Source organism: Antedon mediterranea, chromosome 11, assembly GCF_964355755.1.
Source record: "Antedon mediterranea chromosome 11, ecAntMedi1.1, whole genome shotgun sequence".
In the NCBI taxonomy this organism is placed as follows: domain Eukaryota; kingdom Metazoa; phylum Echinodermata; class Crinoidea; order Comatulida; family Antedonidae; genus Antedon; species Antedon mediterranea.
In genome coordinates, this window is record NC_092680.1 from 12,423,674 (window position 1) to 12,447,183 (window position 23,510).

Genomic DNA, 23,510 nt, shown 5'->3' on the forward strand with positions numbered 1-23,510 from the left:
AACATGGCGATGGGAAAGCATGGCTAGGAAAATGTTGTGTCTACGGGTTTGTCCAACTGTTGTTGTTTTAGGTGCAACAGGAGCAGGGAAATCCAAGTTAGCGTTAGATATAGCAAAACGTGTAAATTCTGAAATTATAAGCGCTGATTCTATGCAGGTAGTAGTTTTTAAATCGTTTGATTGGTAGCCATCAGGCTAGGCTACACACCGCGCGTACATCATACATGGGTCCGGGAAGAAAGGCGAATATTACATCATTTTTGGCGTACAGATGGTCACGGTGATGGTGTTGGTAGATTAGGCCTGGCCCTAGAGAGCATGGTCATTTCCTGCTCTTCCTTGTTGTAGTTTAGTGGCAACCAATAACCCTCTCTAGGCATAGAGATATTATAGTGAAATATCTCTATGCTCTAGGCCAAGCAACAAGGCAATTTTTGACATTTTGAACAGTTTAAAGATGAACAAATTATCCGCAATAATAATTTAATTAGGCTAGCCTAGATAGAGGCCTAGCTAGGCCAGGCGCAGGCCTAAATACTTAGGCCCATCCGCATCCATTAACATAATTATACTTTTTCAGGCCAATTATTATATAGGCCTAGGCCCTCTAAGCTAGGCTAGCTAGAATTTAATTTTACATAACAAAAATGATGTTTTTGACATTAAGAGAGTGTCTTTATAATCCAATATTGGCCCAAAGTTAGCCTACATTATAAAATACAACAAACTTTTTTATTAGCTGTTGTTTGCTTCAAAATAAATAGTAAATACGACTGATGACATAGAAAAATGTCATTTAAAAAAAGGCCACATTAAAAGGGTGACAGTTGAAATCGTTCTGTTTGAAATTGGTCGTGATAATTTCTTGTTTTGAAAGCACCGGGTCATTCCATACCAAATAACCCAAAAAAAAAATGACATTTTAAACCCTACTTTCTTCAAATTTGCTCAAATTTTGGGGTTATTTTTAGCCAAAAAACACGAAATTTTTAATTTGAGCACCATACGACCAACGGTTTGGGCGCTACGCGCCGTCGTTTCTTCGCGATTTTGCGCAAAATCAACGTGGCAGGCTAATTTAAATGACCGTATCTCCGTAATCTGTGGACCGATTTTGTTGACAGGTATCTTTGGAAAGCTAATTGTTAAAGCTATCCAAATATTCCATTTAATTTTGAGATAGAACTATTTAGAAGATGTATAACTTATTCTAATTCCATTTGACCTTGTGGGACAAATGTTGTTTAGATGAAATTTTGTTAAAATTATCTCCTACATGATATTTACATAATATAAAAAAATTGAAGATATATTATTTTTTGTTTGCTTTCTTTCTAGCTCATTTCAAAGTTGGCTTACTTCAACAATTCTGGTATCTCTATACAGTGTAGATGTATTGTCGGCATTATATCACTACCATATTTACCTCTTAATACTATGGGGGTCACTGTCAGATTATTTAATCTACTATAACAATGCTTTAATTATATTTTCATGCTCCATACAAAACAATTTAACTCAATATAACCGCATTATTTTTTGTTTGCTTTCTAGCTCATTTCAAAGTTGGCTTACTTCAACAATTCTGGTATTTCTATACAGTGTAGATGTATTGTCGACATTTTATCACTACCAAACTTACCTCTTAATACTATGGGTGTCGCTGTCGGATTATTATTTAAGACTATAACAATGCTTTAATTATATTTTCATGCTCCATACAAATCAATTTAACTCAATATAACCGCATGATTTATAGGGCTATAATTAAAAATTTGTCCCACAAGGTCAAATCCTAGGTCAAATGGAATAGAATAAGTTATACATCTTTTAAATAGTTCTATCTCAAAAGTAAATAGAAAATTTGGATAGCTTTAACAAATAGCTTTCCAAAGATACCTGTCACAACAAAATCGGTCCACACATTACGGAGATACGGTCATTTAAATATAGCCCGTCGCATCGATTTTGTGCAAAACCGTGAAGAAACTACAGCGCGTAGCGCGCGAACCGTTGGTCGTATGGCGCTCAAATTAAAAATTTCAGGTTTTTTAGCTAAAAATAACCCAAAAACCAAATTTGAGCAAATTTGAAGAAAGTAGGGTTTTAACCCATTGGGTGATTTGACATGGAATGACCCCACCACTAGTTTATCTTATTGCAACCAAAATGAACGTGCGACTGCCAGATTTATTATCATAGACCATTCTAGCCTATAAAAAACGAAAACTTGTACATGAAAAAATAGACCTCCTCAAAGACAATGTATGAATGATGGTCTCTATTAATATTTTTGTTTAACAGGTCTATAGAGGCCTCAACATCATCACAAACAAAGTGAATAGTGAAGAGATTGAAGCCTGCCCTCATCATGTCATTGATTACGTGAACCCCCTCAGTCGATACACAGTGGTGGACTTCAGAGACAAAGCGCTGCCAATCGTTGACAGTTTACTGGAAAAAGGTAAACTACCAATAATAGTTGGTGGAACCAATTATTATATTGAAGCTCTGCTGTGGAAAGTTCTTCTTGATCCTGTGGTAAGTAAGTTGATGGGTGTGGGTTGGTGGGGTACAAGAGGTTGTTGTGTGTGGTCAAAGAGGTTGTTGGGTGTGGTACAAGAGGTTGTTGGGTGTGGTACAGAAGGTTCTTGGGTGTGGTACAGGAGCTTCTTGGGTGTGGTACAAGAGTTTAGGTGTCTTACCTACCTCAAAGTCTCATAGCAATCAAGTAAGGAAGAAGGTGCTTATAGAATTGTTGACATTCTTTATTTATCCACCTGCTAACCCCATTTTTAGAAAATCTCACAAATTTAAAATTTGTCTCTAAATTGGTTAGCGTATGATGTACCGATGCGTATGGTGCTACTGAGTATGGTACTGACTATAAGTATGGTACTGACTATAAGTATGTATGGAAAGTATTAAATTATGGATTTTCTTTTTCTGTCCAAAGATTTGTTTATACTAATTCTAAATTGCAGTGTGATAAATTTAAGTTAAAAAATTAGCAATAAAATGATGGGTATACTGTGTATAATATGATGAAAAAAAAATGGAATTGATTAGTGGGAAAATAAAAGGACATACAAAATGATGCAATTAAAATGATACAAGAACAAAACTGAAGATCTGATTACAAGATCCAATTGCTATAAGAGATTGATCATTATTTTTTTTTTTTGTAGGAAAACACGGGTGATGACCTGTTGATAGACAAAAGAGGAGGCGACATCAAAATGATACAACTCCGCAAACGGTCTTTACCTGACAACTGTATGGCACCTAAAGCCAAGCACCAACAAATTGATCACGCATCAGTTACTGGAGAGACTGTTGGTGGCAGTGATCTTGAAGAAGAAACAACTTCCAAGTCTGTGTTATCACATGGCAGCACATTTCAGCACAATATTGATATCAATTCTACTTGTTCATTCAACAAAATGGATTCTAAAAACTTGTTTTCCTGTGGTAATGAAACAAGTGAATATGATAAAAGAGACAGTGTATGTGATATGACCAATAAGGCTGTAGAATATTCAGTTAATACAGGTGTCTCAAACACAGGTGTCACTGGAGAAAACACAGGTGTCACATTGGAAAACACAGGTGTTAATATGGAAAAAACATGTGTTGTTGCTGTGAAAAACACATGTGTCACTGTAGATAACGCAGGCCCAACATTGGAAAATACAGCTGTTACTATGGAACACACTGGTGTCACTATGAACAATACAGGTGTCACTGTGGACAATACAGGTGTCACTGTGGACAATACAGGTGTCACTGTGGACAATACAGGTGTCACTGTGGACAATGCAGGTGTCACTGTGGACAATGCAGGTGTCACTGTGGATAATACAAGTACCAAGGGTCAATATTTTAACATTGAAGTTGAGAAGTTTTCAAGTGAACAATTACACAGCATCTTGAAAGATGTTGATCCAGAAATGGCAGATAGACTGCACCCAAAAAATAGAAGAAAAATAATAAGGTAAATTAAATCACATTTTAAATTTATAACAAAATATTTTTCATAATCTATATCAGGCATCAAATACAGTTTTATAAATATACTGTATACTTTTCTGATTCATTGTTCTTTAACACTTTCACCGCCAAAGACGGAAATCTCCGTCTTTCGATGCCCAGCGCCAGACCGCCAAAGACGGAAATTTCCGTCTTTGGCTTTTTATTGCACAATTTGTTAGATCATGTATATATGGACCGCATATAGAAATTTCAACATCCAAATCGATCTGGACCGCAAATATTTTGATACTTTATTAACCCCTAGTGCCAATGACCCAGCTGGCCTACATCGCGTCCTATCCGTAAACAACATAATGTGCTTACTGCAGACGAAGCAATTGCAGAAATATTTGCCGACTCTGACTCTGAAAATGAGTATTTATTATCCCCAGATGATGAAGGTATATTTGTACCTAAATCTGGTTTATAAAATGTAATAAATAATTGGAGATAATTTAGCTAGCCTGGCTTAGACTAGTTTGTAGAATAGTGGAGAAACGTGACACTGACAGACGGTGCAGCCAGGCTAAAAACCTCATTATCTCTGCTTTGTTCTCCGATTGAGCCTAAAGTGCTAAAAGTGAGCCAAGTTCTTTGTACAATTATGTGGTATTACAGTTTTATTTCAATAAAGTGTTTGGTACCATTGGAAAGTTTATTTCTATCTCATTATTTGAGTGTATATTGCATGTTATTCTGATTACAAACACCTTTGCTATGAGCTTTGAAAAACAGGTAAATTGATCTAAAATGGCTGGCGGTGAGGGGTACTTCCTTTATTGAATGCCTGGCGGTGAAAGTGTTAATGTATAAACTTTTTCTATCGGACTGAATGTTAAATCGACCAAATACAGTTTACACAGATTAATATTTTGTCCACCGTCCTAATGCGAAAGCCCACTAATATCCGCCGTGGGTGGAAGTACAATAAAGTACGCACTATTTTGCAAGTTGAAATCATCAACCTAATTAATTAATAATACCTGTAATTGATAATGTCTTCAAATTTGTGTAATTTAAGCAATTCAATTATTTGAGCAATCTATTTAATATTCATAGCATTAATAAATTTGAGATCTGACAAAAGATTTATAACATTAATCTAGCAAAGAAACTTTCATGTGCTATGGAATTATGTGCTAAATTAGTTGTTTAATTGAATGGTCATTAATTGTCTTTAATTACTTTCAATTGCAGACATTATATAGTTACAGAATGCATTAATTGAAGTTCATTTGCCGAGTTGTAATTGAAATCATACAAAGTTATAATTTAAGTGAAATTATTGAAACAAAATTGTCTACACTATCAAACTTTATGTGGAAAAAAAATGTGATGTCGCCATATATGGACATGATGATGTCAGCACACCACATTTAGGCATATCACCACCATATTTGGGCACATCACACTTTTTTGGTCAAACTAGATAGTGTAGACAGAGCTTAAGAAATAACATTTTTTCTCTAAAGCTTCGTCCCCACTTGGAAGCAACGCAATCACAAGTGATCGTTTATATTGGTCATAATAAGCTTACAGTATGTCCTTTCCTTTGCGTCCTAGTGGAAACCAATCTTAATAATCGAATATCGTTGATTTCAAAGAATTTTTAATAAAACCAAAACTTTTTAAAATCTCTTCAAAAGTTGGTATTTCTACTCGACCTGTTTCTACATCAATTGACCAGACCTAATGCATTAAATACAATTCCAAGGGAATTTTAATGTGATATTTATCACAGGAGACTGGAAAATAGCACTATTATCACCATTTTAAGTAATATCATTTTTTATTGCAATTTTGATGCTCAGCTGTTTTAAATTTGTATTCAAGCTACAGTATGACAAAAAATTTATCTTGTCAAAAATATTTTACTGTGAAATGATGTTTAAAACATGTTTGATGACAACTCAGTTTTAATGTAAAATCTAATATATTCTAAGGATGACTCATAACATACCTTGTCATTTTAATATTGTTTAATACCATTTTTAAAATTGTCAAATCTTTTTAAATTGTCTTTTATTATATATTAGAAGCCTACATGTTTTTGAGCAGCATAATATACCACACAGCCGGTTACTAGCTGACCAACAGGCAACAGAGGGAGGGAGTTCATTAGGTGGACCATTACGTTATAGCAATGTTTGTGTGTTTTGGGTGCAGTCAGACCAAACTGGTAAGAGAAATATTATTTAAAGTTGGTGTATTCAAAGTTAATACTGTACCAGTTCCATGCTGTGTGGCTTAGATTTAATTTAGAACAAAACGCAAGCAAATTGACAGTTGAAGCATGACAGTTAATAATAATCTAATGCTTTTGATTGGTCAATCAGCTTGTATTGCGGATTACGTACTTTCCTTGCGTACTAGTGGGAACCTAATAATTATAGGAAAGTTATCTGTTTTGAGACACTTAGTTTACTTACTCTAGTAGCTAGATCAACTTCCGTATGCACTTTGAGGTCCAGAGAATTTGACTTCAGAAATTGGTTTAGGATGGTCAAACAATCATTATTGGCTTGGTTACACATTTTGAAAATGTGGCGAAAGGTCAAAAGGTCAGGGTGAAAGGTTATCGAACTAAACACGAATAGGTCCATAAATCTCGACAACCACTGGTCACAGCGCGGTAATTTTGGTCTCAAATTGATCAGAAGGTATACATTTATATTCAGTCTAATGGGACATTTTAGTCAAAAATGACTGGAAATGCCATTTCTGACCTTTGACCCACACCCCAGGGCATGTATGTATCTCCGTAACTACTGATCGTAGACACTTGAATTTGGTCTTAAATTGTTTGAAATAAACATTTTGTTATTTGTAGCACATTTTTAAAAATGTTACAAAAGGTCAAAGGGTCAAGGTCAAAGGTTATATGAACAAATATAAATAGATACTTGTATCTCGACAACCACTCGTCGCAGCAAGTCAATTTAGTCTCAAAATGTTCAGAAGGCATGCTTTTATATTCAATCTAATGGGACATTTAAGTCAAAAATTATCAGAAATGCCATTTCTGACCTTTGACCCACATATCATGGCATCTTCATATCTCTAAGTACTGGTCGTAGAAACTTAAATTTGGTATCAAATTGTTCGAAATATACATATTTACATTCATTGTAATAGAAAATGCGGTTAAAAGATGAACAGAAATACTATTACTAATGTTTCCAACAAAAAACATATCTCTACATAACTTATCCTTAGACAGTAATGTTATGCAATAACTGATACTTTAAATTGTTTCAATTTCAAGTACAGTACTAGTTATTGCTGTCCCCAAGAACATTTTGATAGAAACGTCAAGCTCAACAGTTCTTTTCAGAATGCTAGAAGTAACTTGCCATGTGTATCCGATTAAACTCCCCGGGCATTTATTGGTCAAAGGGGTTTTTAGGGGGAGGGGAGGCATCTTTATTTGGGGTATAATATGGTAATATGTATAATCAAATAAATACCACCTAGATGTAAAAAAAAATACAGCACAATTAATATCAAAAAGTTAAAAAAATGCTTGGTAAATTGTAGATTATGGTAGTTAATGTAATGTGTTGTGATACAATTATTGTGTAAATGCATGTGGCGGGCGTATTTCACATGGTGTTCTATTAGAGGGAATGGTGGCGTTTATTTGAGGGAGGCTTTTATTCAAAGCGGGTGTTAATTCGAATAAATACTCTAATTTTAATAATTATAATTCGTTTCTCAACTGATAAAAGGTACTTTACATGATTCGTTTTCTTCTTTATGCTTTTTAACGAAATGTTTCTGTCTTTTAGAATAAAAGTGACACTGTCATAGATAACATTAAATGGATCTTCTCCTCCAGGTGCCAGTATAATGATATAAAACAATGACATATCATTATCCTGACACGATTGCACTCATAATGGATCTTCATTCTATCATCTGTTTGTTTGTGACTACAATTTGACAACAATCTTTTGCATATTTTTAAATGCCAATACATAGTTTCATTACTATTGTACAATATGTCCAGCTTTCCTGAAAACACCCTTGTGTACTGTAGTACAGTGTTGTAGTATGATTTTATCATGGTAACTTCTGATGCTTTTATTGTCAATGAATTCAGTACCTAAAACATGTCAAAGTTTTTAGTGGTATTGATAATAAATCTCCAGAAACATATTGTTTTATTATCTACACTGGGAACAGACGTGTATAATATACACCGACAAAACTTATACATATTATGTATAAGTTTTGTCGGTAACATTCAAAAATATTATGGAATAATGACAATGAATTGGTCTATTATAGTTGTCTGTGATACCTTTTATTACATGATTGTACTTGCAACAGGATAGAATGAGGTTTAATCCAGTTATTATTCTTATTATATTAATTAATTTTTGTTTTATCTGGGGTGTATTTATTTGATTATACATGTTACCATTATTACACCCAAACAAAATAAACACCTTCCCTGAATAACTAAATGCCCGGACCTTTTATTCGGGTAACTATGGTAAGTTACTTCTAACTGTTGAGCTCGAGTATTTATTCGAATTAACACCCGCTTTGAATAAAAGCCTCCATTCCCTCCAATAGAACATCATGTGGAATAAACTCCGCCACATGCATTTACAAAATAATTGTATCACAACATATTTCATTAACTACCATAATCTACAATTTACCAAGCATTTTGACATAATTTTATCATTTTTTGATATTAATTGTGCTGTATTTTTTTACATCTAGGTGGTATTTATTTGATTATACATGTTACCATATTATACCCCAAATAAAGATGCCTCCCCTCCCCCTAAAAACCCTTTTGAACAATAAATGGCTGGGGCGTTTAATCGGATACACATGGCAAGTTACTTCTAGCATTCTGAAAAGAACTGCTGAGCTTGACGTTTATATCAAAATGTTCTCGTGGACAGCAATAACTAGTAGGCCTACTTGAAATTGAAACAATTTAAAGTATCCTATTGCATAACATTACTGTCTAAGGATAAGTTGTGTAGAGATATGTTTTTTGTTTGAAACATTAGTAATAGTATTTTCTGTTCATCTTTTAACCACATTTTCTATTACAATGAATGTAAATATGTATATTTCGAACAATTTGATACCAAATTTAAGTTTCTACGACCAGTACTTACAGAGATATGAAGATGCCCTGGTATGTGGGTCAAAGGTCAGAAATGGCATTTCTGATCATTTTTTACTAAAATGCCCCATTAGACGGAATATAAATGCATGCCTTCTGAACATCTTGAGACCAAAATTGACTTGCTGCGACCAGTGGTTGCCGAGATACAAGTACCTTTATTTATTTGTTTATATAACCCTTGACCCTGACCCTTTGACCTTTTGTAACATTTTTGAAAATGTATAACAAATAACAAAATATATATTTCGAACAATTTAAAACCAAATTCAAGTGTCTACGACGAGTAGTTATGGAGATAAATACATGCCCTGGGTTGTGGGTCAAAGGTCAGAAATGGCATTTCCGGTCATTTTAAACTAAAATGTCCCATTAGACTGAATATAAATGTATACCTTCTGATCAATTTGAGACCAAAATTACTTCGCTGTGACCAGTGGTTGTTGAGATTTAAGGACATATTGGTGTTTGGTCTTATGACCTTTCACCCTGACCTTTTGACCTTTCGCCACATTTTCAAAATGTGTAACCAAGCCAAAAATGATTGTTTGACCGCCCTAAACCAATTTCTGAAGTCAAATTCTCTGGACCTCAAAGTGCATACGAAAGTTGATCTATAGCTACCAGAGTAATTGAGGAAGACCTGATAAATCAATAAACATTACAAGATAATGACTTTCCTTTGGGGTCCTAATTTAAGCTTAGAATAAAAAAACCACTTAAAATGGACCTGAAATGGATTTTTTTCATTTTAGAATGATGTTTTGGGGGCTAAAATGTGTTAGTTTCTTTAGTTTTTAGTTTAGCAGAATTAAATTAGTAATGTGAGATGATAATTTATTTGTCACGAATCAGGCAGTTCGAAAACGAATTTTATTCATATTTTGCAAGTTGTGGATATCGCTTTGGTCCTTGCATGCACATGAAACGGAGCCTCGCCGCATGATGTGGGTGGTGGATCGACTCCGCGCGCTGGATTGGGGGCCTAGGCCTAGTAAAGGTTTGGGAGGTAGGTCTTCTAAATTCGGGTTTTAGAACAAACGAAGTACATTTTAGGGACCTATATTTCATTAGTTAACGATTGGAACGCTTTGCCGAGAGTTGTTGTAGAGTCAAAGTCATTGAATCAGTTTAAAGCTCAGGTACAGGCATGAATTTTAAATATAATATTTGGTTAATTGTACATAAATCTAATAATTGTAACAGAAATCAAGATGACAAAACATGAATTTCCCTTAATATGGTCAAATACAAAATTTGGCAAAATTCTTCCATAAAAACCAGGAAGACTTTTTTTCAGTAGTTAGGTAGTTAACCTAATGTAATAACATGTCCGGTGACTCCCTAGACGGTGAAAAAAGATGGTGGATATACGGTGGATAATTTTTGCTATAGCATAAAAATAAAAATCTGAAGTTGAATAAAAATATCAGAAATGTAATATTCAAGTTATATTACCTATATTCAGTCATCTGATAACTTTTTTTTACCACACCGTTTATTTTTCATAGCTTTTTAAAATGCCTCTCTATTTACAAAATTTGTGTATAAAGAATAGAGATTTTACTGTGTAATTTGAACTATCCCCCCACTGATAAGAAAGTGCTTAATTTGAACAAGCTCGTGTAACACAAATAAAATCCCAAAAAATTATGAAACATAGGGGAAACTAGATCGATAATTTTTGGAATGTATGATCAATAGAAATTTTTTGCCCGCACCTGGCCTTTAAGTCTAATTTGAAAGAACACTGGAAAAACCACCACCAGAAGTTTCAGCCGTATGTATTGAGATTTGTAATTCCAGAGAGGCGAATAAGCAATTTGCTTTAGCCTTAATTTCAAGGTAATTCAACAACATTAGATATTGAATAAATTAGTATTATGGTATTAGTGTCAACGCTTTCGCGTGTCTTTCCAGGCCGTCGATCATTCATTGACTATCGGGCGGCATACACGCTCTCGATATCATCGTGTGTATATGTGACGTCGTGAATATAGAGGCTTCCGACGGCCGTTGAAATAGAATATTGCAATGGCGTGAGTAATTTTCGCTAATTTACCATGGTATCTTAAAATTTCGTTTTTACTCAAAATACTATACATTTTGTTTTTATTTGTATGGGTTTGTGTTAATTTGATACATTTAAATAACATGTGTGAATTTCTTGAAAATCGAAAGTCCATTTCAGGTCCATTTTAATAAAGAGAAGAGATTCACCATATTGAATCAATTTGACAAATGACAAATGACGTGACTGTGTTACAAATTGTTGTATTGAATTTCTGAAATGATTTATTATTTTAAAAGTTCAGTTTAGTGTTCAATATTGTGATACTTAGAGAGCATGCCGATTTTGTTGGTGATTGCATGAACATTAATTAAAACTGCTGGCTAATTTGACCAAATACTAAATACTACAAAGCTACACTTGCCCCAGGGTTAAATTAACTGAGCCAAACGATTACCTTTAAAACCAACTACTGCCTGTTCAATAGACTACTGCCTGCCCGATAGACTACTACCTGCCCAATAGACTACTGTCTGGCCAAAAATAAAAAACTGTAATTACCATCTTCCAATATAGTACTTGACGACCGACTTGATAGACGAGTGGATGGTATGCTGGAGCAAGGGCTTCTGAAGGAACTGTCTGACTTTCATTCAGAATATAATCAACAAAGATTACAAGGAGGCCTTCACAAGTAAGTTTATTTTAAGCCACTATTTGATAACTTTCTGTCATTTTCTCTGACAGCTGAGAGATGAATAACATTTTAAACAATTTGTTTTATTTGTAAACTAATACTAGAATTTGAATATGTTTGATTCCATTTTTGTATTGTGTATTGATTTCTAAATGGGCTCAAAGACTTTTAAGGTGACTCCTAGAATATCAGGGGAGTGGGGGTATGATGAAGGCACCATAAAGATACTTCCTAGAATGTTTAATATCTTTCAATTAGGGAGCTGTGTTACAACCGTTAATGTAGAAAACGCCAGCTAATGTCGAAACAACCGTTAATGTAGAACAACCAACCGCTTATGTAGTAAAACCTCCAGCTTATGTAGAAACAGTCAACAGCTTATGTAGTAACGAAAATTGCCTCCCAGCTTATGTAGTTACTATCGCCAGCTAATGTAGAAAATGTTATATATTTTACAAAAATGTCTCATTCATGTGCAAATGCATCGATCTTTACTTAGCTATCAGTCTTTCCACCTCTCGTAAGCAACCAACTTTCTAAAACGACCACACATCGTAAGCAACCATCTCTGTTAAGGGACCGCTTCTCATAATCGACCACGTCTCGTAAGGGATCACCTCCTCTCATAAGGGACCACTTCTCATAATCGACCGCCTCTCGTAAACGACCACCTTTCCTAAGGACCACACCTCTCATAAGTGACCACCTCTTTTATGGGACCACGACCTCTTTCTCTCTATTAAAGGACCGCTTCTCATAATCGTCAGTGACGACTCTTTTAAAGGACCACCTCTCTTAACGACCCCACCTCTCGTAAGTGACGACCTATTTTAAAGGACCACCACCTATTAAGGGACTGCTTCTCATAATCGACCATCTCCCATCACAAGGACCTCTCGAAAGTGACCACCTCTATTGAACGACCACTGTCTCTGTTAAGGGACCGCTTCTCATCATTGAAGATTTAATAGAGATAAAGAGGTCGTGGTCACTTAAAAGAAGTGGTCACTTACGAGAGGTTTGGTCGTTAAAATAGGTGGTCGCTTACGAGAGGTGGTCGATTATGAAAAGCGGTTCCTTATGAGAGGCGGTGATCACTTACGAGAGGTGGTCGATTATAAGAAGCGGTCCCTTAATAGAAACGGTGGACGTTCAATAGAGGTGGTCACTTACCAGAGTTCGTTGTGACGGGAGATAGTCGATTATGAGAAGCGGTCCGTTAATAGGGAGAAAGAGGTCGTGGTCCCTTAAAAGAGGTGGTCATTTACGAGAGGTGTGGTCGCTTACGAAAGGTGGTCGATTATGAGAAGCGGTCCCTTATGAGAGGAGGTGATCCCTTACGAGACGTGGTCGATTATGAGAAGCGGTCCCTTAACAGAGATGGTAGCTTATTACGATGTGTGGTCATTTTAGAAAGTTGGTTGCTTACGAGAGGTGGAGAGACTGATAGCTAAGTAAAGATCGATGCATTTGCACATGAATTAGACATTTTTGTAAAATATATAACATTTTCTACATTAGCTGGCGATAGTAACTACATAAGCTGGGAGGCAATTTTCGTTACTACATAAGCTGTTGACTGTTTCTACATTAGCTGGTGTTGATTTTTATTTACTACATAAGCTGTTGGTGTTTCTACATAAGCTGGAGGTTTTACTACATAAGCGGTGTATTGTTCTACATTAACGGTTGTTTCGACATTAGCTGGCGTTTTCTACATTAGCGGTTGTAACAAGCTGGTTTGACCTCAGATATTGTGTCCTTGGTTTAAAATGTTGTTGATTTTTCTTGAGGCAGATGATCTATAATTCATCCCATGTTTGTAGGTTTGCTTTTTCCTATACCTTTTACCTCCAGGGTTCTCTTTGATAACACTAAATATTTGTTGTGTCATTCTTTTTATAGGGAAGAGTTGTATTCACAAGGCATATTCCAATCAATTGGCTTCAAAGAATTTCATGATTACCTAATACTTCCAGAAAAAGAAAGAGATAAAGAAATTGGTGTCAAATTAAAAGAACAAGGAATTGAGAAACTGAAGCAGGTCACTCGGAGGTACGCACGTAAACAGTTGCGATGGATTAACAACCGGTTTTTAAAGAGTATGTTTATGTTCTACTAAATTCAAAACACATTATGTTTTTTTTATAATTTTTATTTGGTGGGTCATTCCATGCCAAATCAACAAATCAGTTGGCAGGTAATCTCTTAGATTTTGCTGATTTTTTTTCCTAAGGTACCTCTATCTATATAATGAACACATGCAAAAAATTAGCCCTCAATTCCAAGCGGTTTCGGAAATATGGCCGTTTTAAATTTGGTCGTCTCGCCCCATTTTTCGTTCCAAAATCGCGGAGTTTAATATTTTGTGTTTTTGGATGTTTATATTTCCACAACGGACAAATATATTAAGCTGAAAATTACTACCCATGGATAATTCCCACTCAATAAACAGAATCTCGTGAAAAAAAAATTTGATCTCTACTACTTTGGAAGATACAGCAGTCCGAAAACCCATTTTCGTTAAGCAAAATTAGCTTTTTTCGATTTTCGGCAGCCCTGTATACCCACAATAGCATTCATAGAGTGTTAAAACTTTTTATTTCTGTTATATAAGTACATACATTTACTCTAAAACAATAATATAATATTTTAAAGCTGAAATAACAAAATAAATAGTACCCAAAGTATGGTCCGGGGGAAAAAACCATGAAAATAGCCCATTTTCTCATTGACCTTTGACCCCGTAGATGAATCTTGACAAACTTCAAAATTGCGTTAATTATTAAATACATATCAGATCTATATCCGATTCAAATTTGAAATTTGCAACTCCACTGCTTCATGGTTATCTAAATTTGATAAAGAGTGCTACTTTTTCATTTTTATATACTTTTTTTATACTATAGCCGTTTTTCGTACTTTTTGAGTTCTCTAAATTGATAATTAGAACTATTAACATTTTAAAATTAATCAATTTTAGCTAACTTTTTGTGCTGATTCCAAAAATGTAAACAGATTTACCATATCTTGTTTTATTCCTATTGATACTGTAGCCTAAAAATGATCGAAAATGAAATTTATAGGATTTCTTTGTACATATTGGAAACACAACTTACATGTAAACTGGATGGTATTACTTTGTATTTCAACCATGCACATGCCAATTTTGATATATATGTATGTATAATAATAGTGTTCAGCTATTTAAAATTTGGTAACAGTGCTATAATACATTTGTGGTCGGCTTCCAATAATTATTACTGCCGACCTCCATGATGACCTTGTATCTCTGGAGTATTAATACCACAGATAATATCCTGAAACGGCGGCACATAACATTGGTTAGCTGGATTATCTGGTGGCCAGTTAAGATTGCCTGTGCGTATTGATTTTTTCATGAACTTAACATGTACATCACTGTTTTCATCTGAACGTTCATCTATAGTTCCAATGTACCACTCCTTTCATACATACAAGCAATATATTTACCAGGTTGATAGTCATCATTCGGAATTGAAATGTTTTCTTCTTCACTACCTAACTAAACACACAGTGCTGTAAAAAAAAAGTCATCTTCAGACAATCTGCGCATTTCAAGCTTTCCTGCAGATATACCGGAATAAAGCTATGATGGGAGAGCAAGTACCCATAATAGTTTTTGATGATAAATAGCGTTCCTCTAGTTTGTAAGCTTCTGTATTTTTCTGTACATCCTTATCACTTACAAAGAAGAATTTGATGCCAGCAATATTTTTAGAGACCCAGTCAAACATTTGAAGAGCCGTGAGGATTTGGTTTCCTTCTGTTGCCTGTAAACTTGCTCGTGCAACCAAGCCTCTTCACTGTACCGCAGATACCATCACATGGGCTTTTTCCATGACTAGTGGCAAAAAAATGCCACTGGGCATTAATGCATGATCAGATTGGTGATGACATAGGTTTGTGAGGTTTTTGTAATTTTTATACTGGCTTGCTGCACCATCTATATAGTAAATTAATTTAGTTGTATGTGGTAAGATTTCTTTTAAATAAGATGCCAACACATTTAATAAATGCATGAACTGTTGATGTTGCATGTTTAAGGCAGTCCGAAATAACACAGACACTAATGCACTTGAGATCTTCATTCTCCTTATAGTATATAGCAAATGGGTGGAGTGTCGCCTGGCTATTGTCCCAATAGAATAGTTTTCTGCAAAGTCTAAACAGTACGATGGCTTCATCTCCTGCTGCTGCTAACTGCTCTAAGGTTTCGCAAGTAGGAGGCAGCCTGGGCTTTTGTTACAAAATAGTGTTGACAAAGTTTATCTAAAGCATCGCATAGTGTCTGAAGGAGTTCTTGAATTGACAGTTGTAAGTTGTGTTCTGTCTGTGTGCATCCATTGCTTGTAATTAACAGAATCCTCCATGTCAACTTCGTAGTCTGAGCACACTTGCGACATCGACAAATAGCTCATGAGGGCTGCTTTACCAGGACAGTTGGTACAAGACCGGATCATGCAGTCCCGATTACTTATGTCGCATACCATTCTTGCGAGCAGGTCTTTGTATTCTTGTTTATTAGGAAGAGCTGCAATAAGAAGCTTCACATTTTGATGTTTTTGGCAGACATGGGTATGTCCATGGTTGAAGTGACATGTAGTTAGTGGTTTCAATAAACAAAGAAATCCTATAAATTTCATTTTCGATCATTTTTAGGCTCCAGTATCAATAGGAATAAAACAAGAAATGATAAATCTATTTACATTTTTGGAATCAGCACAAAAAGTTAGCTAAGACTGATTAATTTCAAAATGTTAATAGTTCTAATTATCAGTTTAGAGAACTCTAAAAGTACGAAAAATGGCTATAGTATAAAAAAAGTATATAAAAATGAAAAAGTAGCACTATTTATAAAATTTAGATAACCATGAAGCAGTGGAGTTGCAAATTTCAAATTTGAATCAGATATAGATCTGGTATGTATTTAATAATTAACGCAATTTTGAAGTTTGTTAAGATCCATCTACGGGGTCAAAGGTCAACGAGAAAATGGGCTATTTTCATGGTTTTTTTCCCCGGACCATACTTTGGGTACTAGTTATTTTGTTATTTCAGCTTTAAAATACTATACTATTGCTTTAAAGTAAATGTATGTACTTATATAACAGAATTAAAAAGTTTGAACACTCTATGAATGCTATTGTGGGTATACAGGGCTGACGAAAATCGAAAAAAGCTAATTTTGCTTAACGAAAATGGGTTTTCGGACTGCTGTATCTTCCAAAGTAGTAGAGATAACTTTTTTTTTACACCAGATTCTGTTTATTGAGTGGGAATTATCCATAGGTAGAAATTTTCAGCTTAATATATTTGTCCGTTGCGGAAATTTAAGCCTCCAAAAACACAAAATATTAAACTCCGCAATTTTGGAACGAAAAATGGGGCGAGACGCCCACATTTAAAACGGCCATATTTCCGAAACCACTTGGAATTGAGGGCTAATTTTTTGCATATGTTCATTATATAGATAGAGGTACCTTAGGAAAAAAAATCAGTAAAATCTAAGAGGTGACCTGCCCAAATTTTGTTCAGATTTGTTGATTTGGCATGGAATGACCCTGGTGTTGTTAAACCAGGACAAAAATATTTTAACATACCGTAGATATCAAATGCTTCGATATATTTTCATTATACTGTATGTGATTGATATAGCAAATCTTAGTATGGATTTAGTTGGAAGTACTTATTTTACCAGGGAAGGTATTACACATGGGTGTCTAGAAAACTCAGATCTAGAACACTCAGATCTCAGATATATCTGAGTTTTCTAGATATAGAAAACTCAGATATCTGACTTTTCTAGATCTAGAAAACTCAGATATCTGACTTTTCTAGATCTAGAAAACTCGGATATCAATATCTGACTTTTCTAGTTCCAAAATGGAACTAGAAAACTCAGATCATCATTTGATTGGTTGGTAGGTCCATTATTAATCAGCAGGTATTATTAAAACTGATTACTGTGTATGTTCTTACTAATACTGTAACATGTAGAAGCGGCCTACGGCTTAAATCATAAAGAAAATACATTGCATGTTACCGTTAAAATGTAGGCTTAAAAATGAGGCATGTACGAGTTGATGTGGGTTCGAGTTGGTTGAGGTACGAGTTAGCCAAGTTGGGAATAGGTACCAGTTATTTTGGGTACGAGTTGACCACTTCTATTCTAGTACTGTAGGACCAGGTCTTCCTTTTGCGATACATCGCGATAGCGCCCACACGTTGAGCCTTGAATTGAGTTTGCTTAGCTAGGCCTAAATGCTATAAGACTACATTTTAAAAGGTGTATACTGTATTTCTTTATGATTTAAGTCGTAGGCTGCTACTACAAGTTCCAATAATTATTATTATTAGTAAGAAAACGTACTGTGTAGTATTTCAAATATGCTACCCTCTAATAATAATGGAACGATCCATTTGATGATCTGGGTTTTCTAGTTCCATTTTGGAACTAGAAAAGTCAGATATTGATATCTGAGTTTTCTAGATCTAGAAAACTCAGATATATCTGAGATCTGAGTTTTCTAGATCTGAGTTTTCTAGACACCCATTACACATATCCTTATTTCAACACCAAACCATTGGCCTAGTTGATATTGACTTTAACTGGGAAATATTGGCCTGAAATGATTAATGTTCGCTTGACCTGGTGAATATTCACTTGACCTGGTTAATATTTGCTTGACCCGGTTAATATTCACTTGACCTGGTTAATATTCACTTGACCTGGTTAATATTCGCTTGACCTGACCTCTTTTCATGATATTCTAATATTATTTCTTGTTTAAAAAAGCCACAAGCATTTTGCTTATGCGTAATACGAACACTACTAAATATACATTATTAATAAATGCACATAGATAAATAACATTTTAAATTATTATATTATTCATGGTACATTGGTTTATTGCTGTACAAGTGTCAGATATTTAATGTTTGTATGATGGATGCTTTTGATTTTTTTTATTTTAACAGGACGACCTGGTTTCAATGTACCCCCTGTATATGGCCTAGATGCTACTGACGCCACACAATGGGATCATGCAGTACTTGAGCCAGCGATGAAAATCCTTAGTGATGTCATGGAGGTAACTTGAGTTGTAGCTTGGTGGTTATCCGCTACCAAAGTCCTGGGTTCATATCAGATGCTAGGATTTGTTTTCAAACTTCACTCAAGGACTTGTTAAAAAATATTTAACAAGTTGTATAGGCTTATTCACAGTCAATCAATGATGCCAAGCTAATCAATATCATGTTAGTTTTCAATAAATCAAAATAATGCGCAGTGTTTTATTTATATACACACATATATCTTGAATTTACATTTATGCCCAAGAGATTATAATTCAATTCATTTATTTTCCTGAAAGACATAACATTTGAGTACAAATAATGTTAGAGTCTTGCAGCAGATTGTAGATAAGTGAGAAAACCACTTTTTTTTTTAATAAAGGGTAAAATGCCAAGTGCAAAACCGTTAGTGATTGAGGAGAGGTCAGAGGTCAAACCAGAAACCACATTCGTGTGTGATATATGTAGTGGTCGAATAATCGTTGGACATCAACAATGGCAAGGTATTTGTAAGATGCATTTAAATTTGATTGTCTTTATATTTCCACCAACCTCTCATATCGTTATGTACCACCTAATTGTGAGGTAGATTTAAACAAAGATAGAAACACTTGATGCAATCCACCAATCATATGGTAAGGATGCACTGTTAGAGACACATGATACATACTCCACCAATTAAATGGCAAGGATACACTGTTAGAGACAAAGTTAGACACATGATACATAATCCACCAATTAAATAGCAAGGATACACTGTTAGAGACACATGATACATACTCCACCAATCAAATGGCAAGGATACACTGTTAGAGACATATGATACCTAATCCACCAATCAAATGGCAAGGATACACAGTTAGAGACACATGATACATAATCCACCAATCAAATGGCAAGGATACACTGTTAGAGACACATGATACATACTCTACCAATCAAATGGCAAGAATACAAGACAAAGTTAGACACATGATGCATAATCCACCAATCAAATGGCAAGGATACATTGTTATTTTGTTTGTGTAATTCTTTATTTCAATTTCTACAGCACACTTAAAATCCAGAGTTCATTTCAAACGTGCAAAAAAGATTCGGAAGAAAGAATTGCTGGCTAAGTTTGCCCAAGAATCTTGACATAAAAGGTACACTTTTATTTGATATGTACTATAATTTAAAATTCAGTTTATGAAACTATTATATACAATGTTCACATGCTACATAACAATATAATTATTTTTTTCAATAGTGCTTTATCTATATATATATGTTTATATGTTTATATGTTTATTAAAAATTGAGAATAAAATTTAAGGCCTAACTATATAAAATATCCACCTGTAGCCTGCATTGTGTCCTATGTACAACCTATGGGTGGAAAAAATAGGACAATTTAATACCTGTAGGCCTCGAAAAAATGTGAAAAATTAGTTTCATTCATTTTGAGAATGAATATTGGTGGATATATCTGTCGTCTATTTGTGTTTGACTAGCATTTGTGTAACCACTTTGAGACGAAAACTACTGTTTGTGAAGATCTGAAAGTTATCAAAAAAATGAAAGAAAAGTGCAAAAACTATGAAAAAGAAACTATGAGAAAGTGCAAAAACTAGTTTATTGCATAGAGATATTATATCTCTATGTTTATTGTAACGGCAGAAAAAAAAAACCTGAATGCACTTGTTGGGCAACTTAATGATAACATTAAAACCATTAGCATAATACTAGATAGAAGGCAAGAGTTGGTGCGTGAGTGATGGATACACAATTGGCATTGTAAACATTTTAGTGAAGTGTATCCCCTGACAATACATGGCTTTCAAATAATAAAATATAGCATAGATTTCAAATAAACTATCTACAGTATTTGTGTAATGGGTCATAAAAGCAATCTCTGCTTCATTTATATCAAAACATCTTATTTTGATTGAATATAAAGTACTATTTAATTAGATAAAAGCATATCAATCACTAGAGACACGTTTTAGTATTTACCCTTTGACCTTAAGTCATTTACTTCCATTAGGAAGAAGAAACTGTCAAACTAATACAGTTAAAAGGCAGGTTATTGTATCAGTAACATATGATGTTATAAACTGGAGTCTTGATCCACTTTACGATTCCTTTCATCTTGCAATGGCTTGGAATGCCTCAATCTTCTGTTTTTAATTGAAGTATTTTCCACATTAAGTTCATTCATCTACTTTGTTCCACCCTCTACCTTCAATACTAGGTAGACAAGACTAATGGACTGTTGAACAAGTTATAAACACATACACAAACTGTGTTTACTATAATATTTAGGTTTTAGTATAATAATACTAAAACTAGTGGACTCCTCAGATCATCTACCCCTCTATTTCGAAAGGTTAAACTCCAGGAATTTCTTTAATTAGTTCGTACCATCTATGACATCCAGTACACATCATCATAATGTTCATGTTCCCGGTACATCTTCAATTTGGAACTATTAATATAATTATTAAAAAACTTATTAAACTAAATTAAACTAATTACCACGATAATTTAAATACATAATCCCAATTACGGTATTCATTTTTTATTAAAAAGCCATTTAATTAAAAAATTATGCTACCTAAAATAGACAAGTCAATAATTGTATACGGCATGCACCCCCGGGTCTAATATACATTAATGGCATCCGTTCAATCACAATATAATCTATAAACTTTATTAATATTCTGTTGATGATGAAATAAAAAATCACCCAATTTACCTTGAATATTAATAATCATTAATGTCAATTCTCAAGCGGTTATGAAGTTACAAAAAACGTTGAATTAATCACATATTGTGTGCTGTATGATGCCTTAGGGAAAAACATGTATAAAACTAAGCTTGCTAGTTTCAATACAACTAGCATTTTATAATCAATATTGATGATAGATGAAAAGCTTTAGAAAAATGATGTTAAATAAATAGGATTGTTCCAGTTCGGAATTTTAATTTTACACAGATGACATATAGAATCATGCATGATACAAGATTATTTTTTAATTTAAAACTGAAATTCACAATATTATGTCTTTTTAGCTTTATTACAGTTGGTATCCATTAAATAAAGTCCATCAATCACATCATGATCATTTGCCTCTGATATGATATCAGATGCATTTCTAGCCTGAAACCAGTTAAATTAAACCTCAAGAAGTTCAATATTTATAGTTAACACAACATCCTGAAGGGTAATGTAGACTTGTATAATAAGAGTTTAAAAATTTACATCACTGATTCATAAATTGATATCCCTTCAGCAAAAGTCAAGACTTAAATATTATTAGAGTTAGCAAATTATATTCCATAAACACAGGCTGTAGTCCCATTAGCAAAGTGAAGACTTAAATATTATAATAGTTAACAAATTATATTCCATAAAACTGACACAGGCTGTAGTCCCTTCAGCAAAGTGAAGACTTAAATATAATAAGAGTTTACAAATTGCATTGCTGATTTGTACAAATTAATGAAATGAGTCCCTTTAGCGAAGACATTCAGTGTAGAAGTACAAATTGACAGACATTTATGAACTTGTGTAAACAAAGTGACCTTAACATTTACAAATGGATGATGTCATCTACATTCATTAGTTTATACAGTTGTTCCTAAGGCACATTAAATTCACAATTCGATAAAACTGCACTAACATAAAGAGGACAAGGGCAATCAAGAAATTATACTATTATACTGCTTTAAAAAGTTTAAAGTGTTTAACCCAGATTTTACAAGAAGGGCGGCTGGCGATGGATTGAAAAAACATCCGGAGCAGTTGCAAATGTTTGTGCAGGAAAAGTGCCTACAAATAAACTATTGCATATTCATAAACCCGCAAATGTGAATAAATAGCTCACAGCAGCATATTTACATACTATACAAATATACACTGAGATTTTATCTCTAACAGCATGTACAAAATCGTTTATTTATTACACTATCATTTCTTCTTACAGACTACTGGCTTTATGGCGTAGGCCACAGTTTCATGAATTCTTCCGGGGTAAGATTTTGCTGTGTCACAACAACGTCTGAGAATTGTCTAGTTGAGAACTCTGGGGTTATTTCTGCTGAGCATGGATGACCACCGTCCTGAAAGAAAAATGACCACGGAATAAGACAAATGACCATACAGTACTACTACTAGAATGACCTTACAGTGTCAGATACAAGATAAAGTATAAAAAACTTCAAAATATTTACAGTATCATGTTTAAAATACATTTTAAAAATGAAAACAAATTAAAATTAAAACATTTTTAAAATAAATTAAGAAAAGTGATGAGAATACAACTCCTCAAAATTTAAAACAAAAACAAAAAAAATTTAAACGCGGCATGCAATAAAACATTTTTTTTAAATACAAACTCTATTGTTAATGACAATAAAATTAATTTTTTTTAAAGTAAATTTTGTGGATCATTTATAAAATATGTGTTGATACACTCGACATGCGGTTAACACAGGCATAGTGCTTGCAATAGTTTTAA

General features: G+C 34.0%; 2 protein-coding genes across 7 annotated transcripts in view; one reads left to right on the forward strand and one right to left on the reverse strand.

Annotated features, from left to right (window-relative positions):
- On the forward strand, positions 1-23,109 carry LOC140063158 (tRNA dimethylallyltransferase-like). 3 transcript variants are annotated; one of them, XM_072109615.1, is made up of 10 exons: positions 1-160; positions 2,305-2,541; positions 3,189-3,994; positions 6,069-6,211; positions 11,772-11,889; positions 13,798-13,994; positions 18,913-19,025; positions 19,391-19,511; positions 20,060-20,153; positions 22,977-23,109. In XM_072109615.1, the coding sequence occupies exons 1-9, from the start codon at positions 20-22 to the stop codon at positions 20,143-20,145; spliced, it is 1,962 nt and encodes a 653-aa protein (XP_071965716.1). In that variant the 5' UTR covers positions 1-19; the 3' UTR covers positions 20,146-20,153; positions 22,977-23,109. The 3 variants fall into 3 exon arrangements, 2 of the variants coding, with proteins under 2 accessions (XP_071965716.1, XP_071965717.1); XM_072109616.1 differs by having other exon boundaries at positions 1-157; XR_011847577.1 differs by lacking the exons at positions 20,060-20,153; positions 22,977-23,109 and having other exon boundaries at positions 13,798-13,947.
- Positions 22,004-23,510, reverse strand: part of LOC140063159 (F-box only protein 32-like) — a 9,153-nt gene continuing 7,646 nt past the window's right edge. For all 4 annotated transcript variants that reach the window (XM_072109620.1, XM_072109619.1, XM_072109618.1 and 1 more), the window contains one exon: positions 22,004-23,112. In XM_072109620.1, coding sequence (XP_071965721.1) covers positions 22,987-23,112 — 126 coding nt within the window. In that variant the 3' untranslated portion in view covers positions 22,004-22,986. The remainder of the gene's footprint in view (positions 23,113-23,510) is intronic.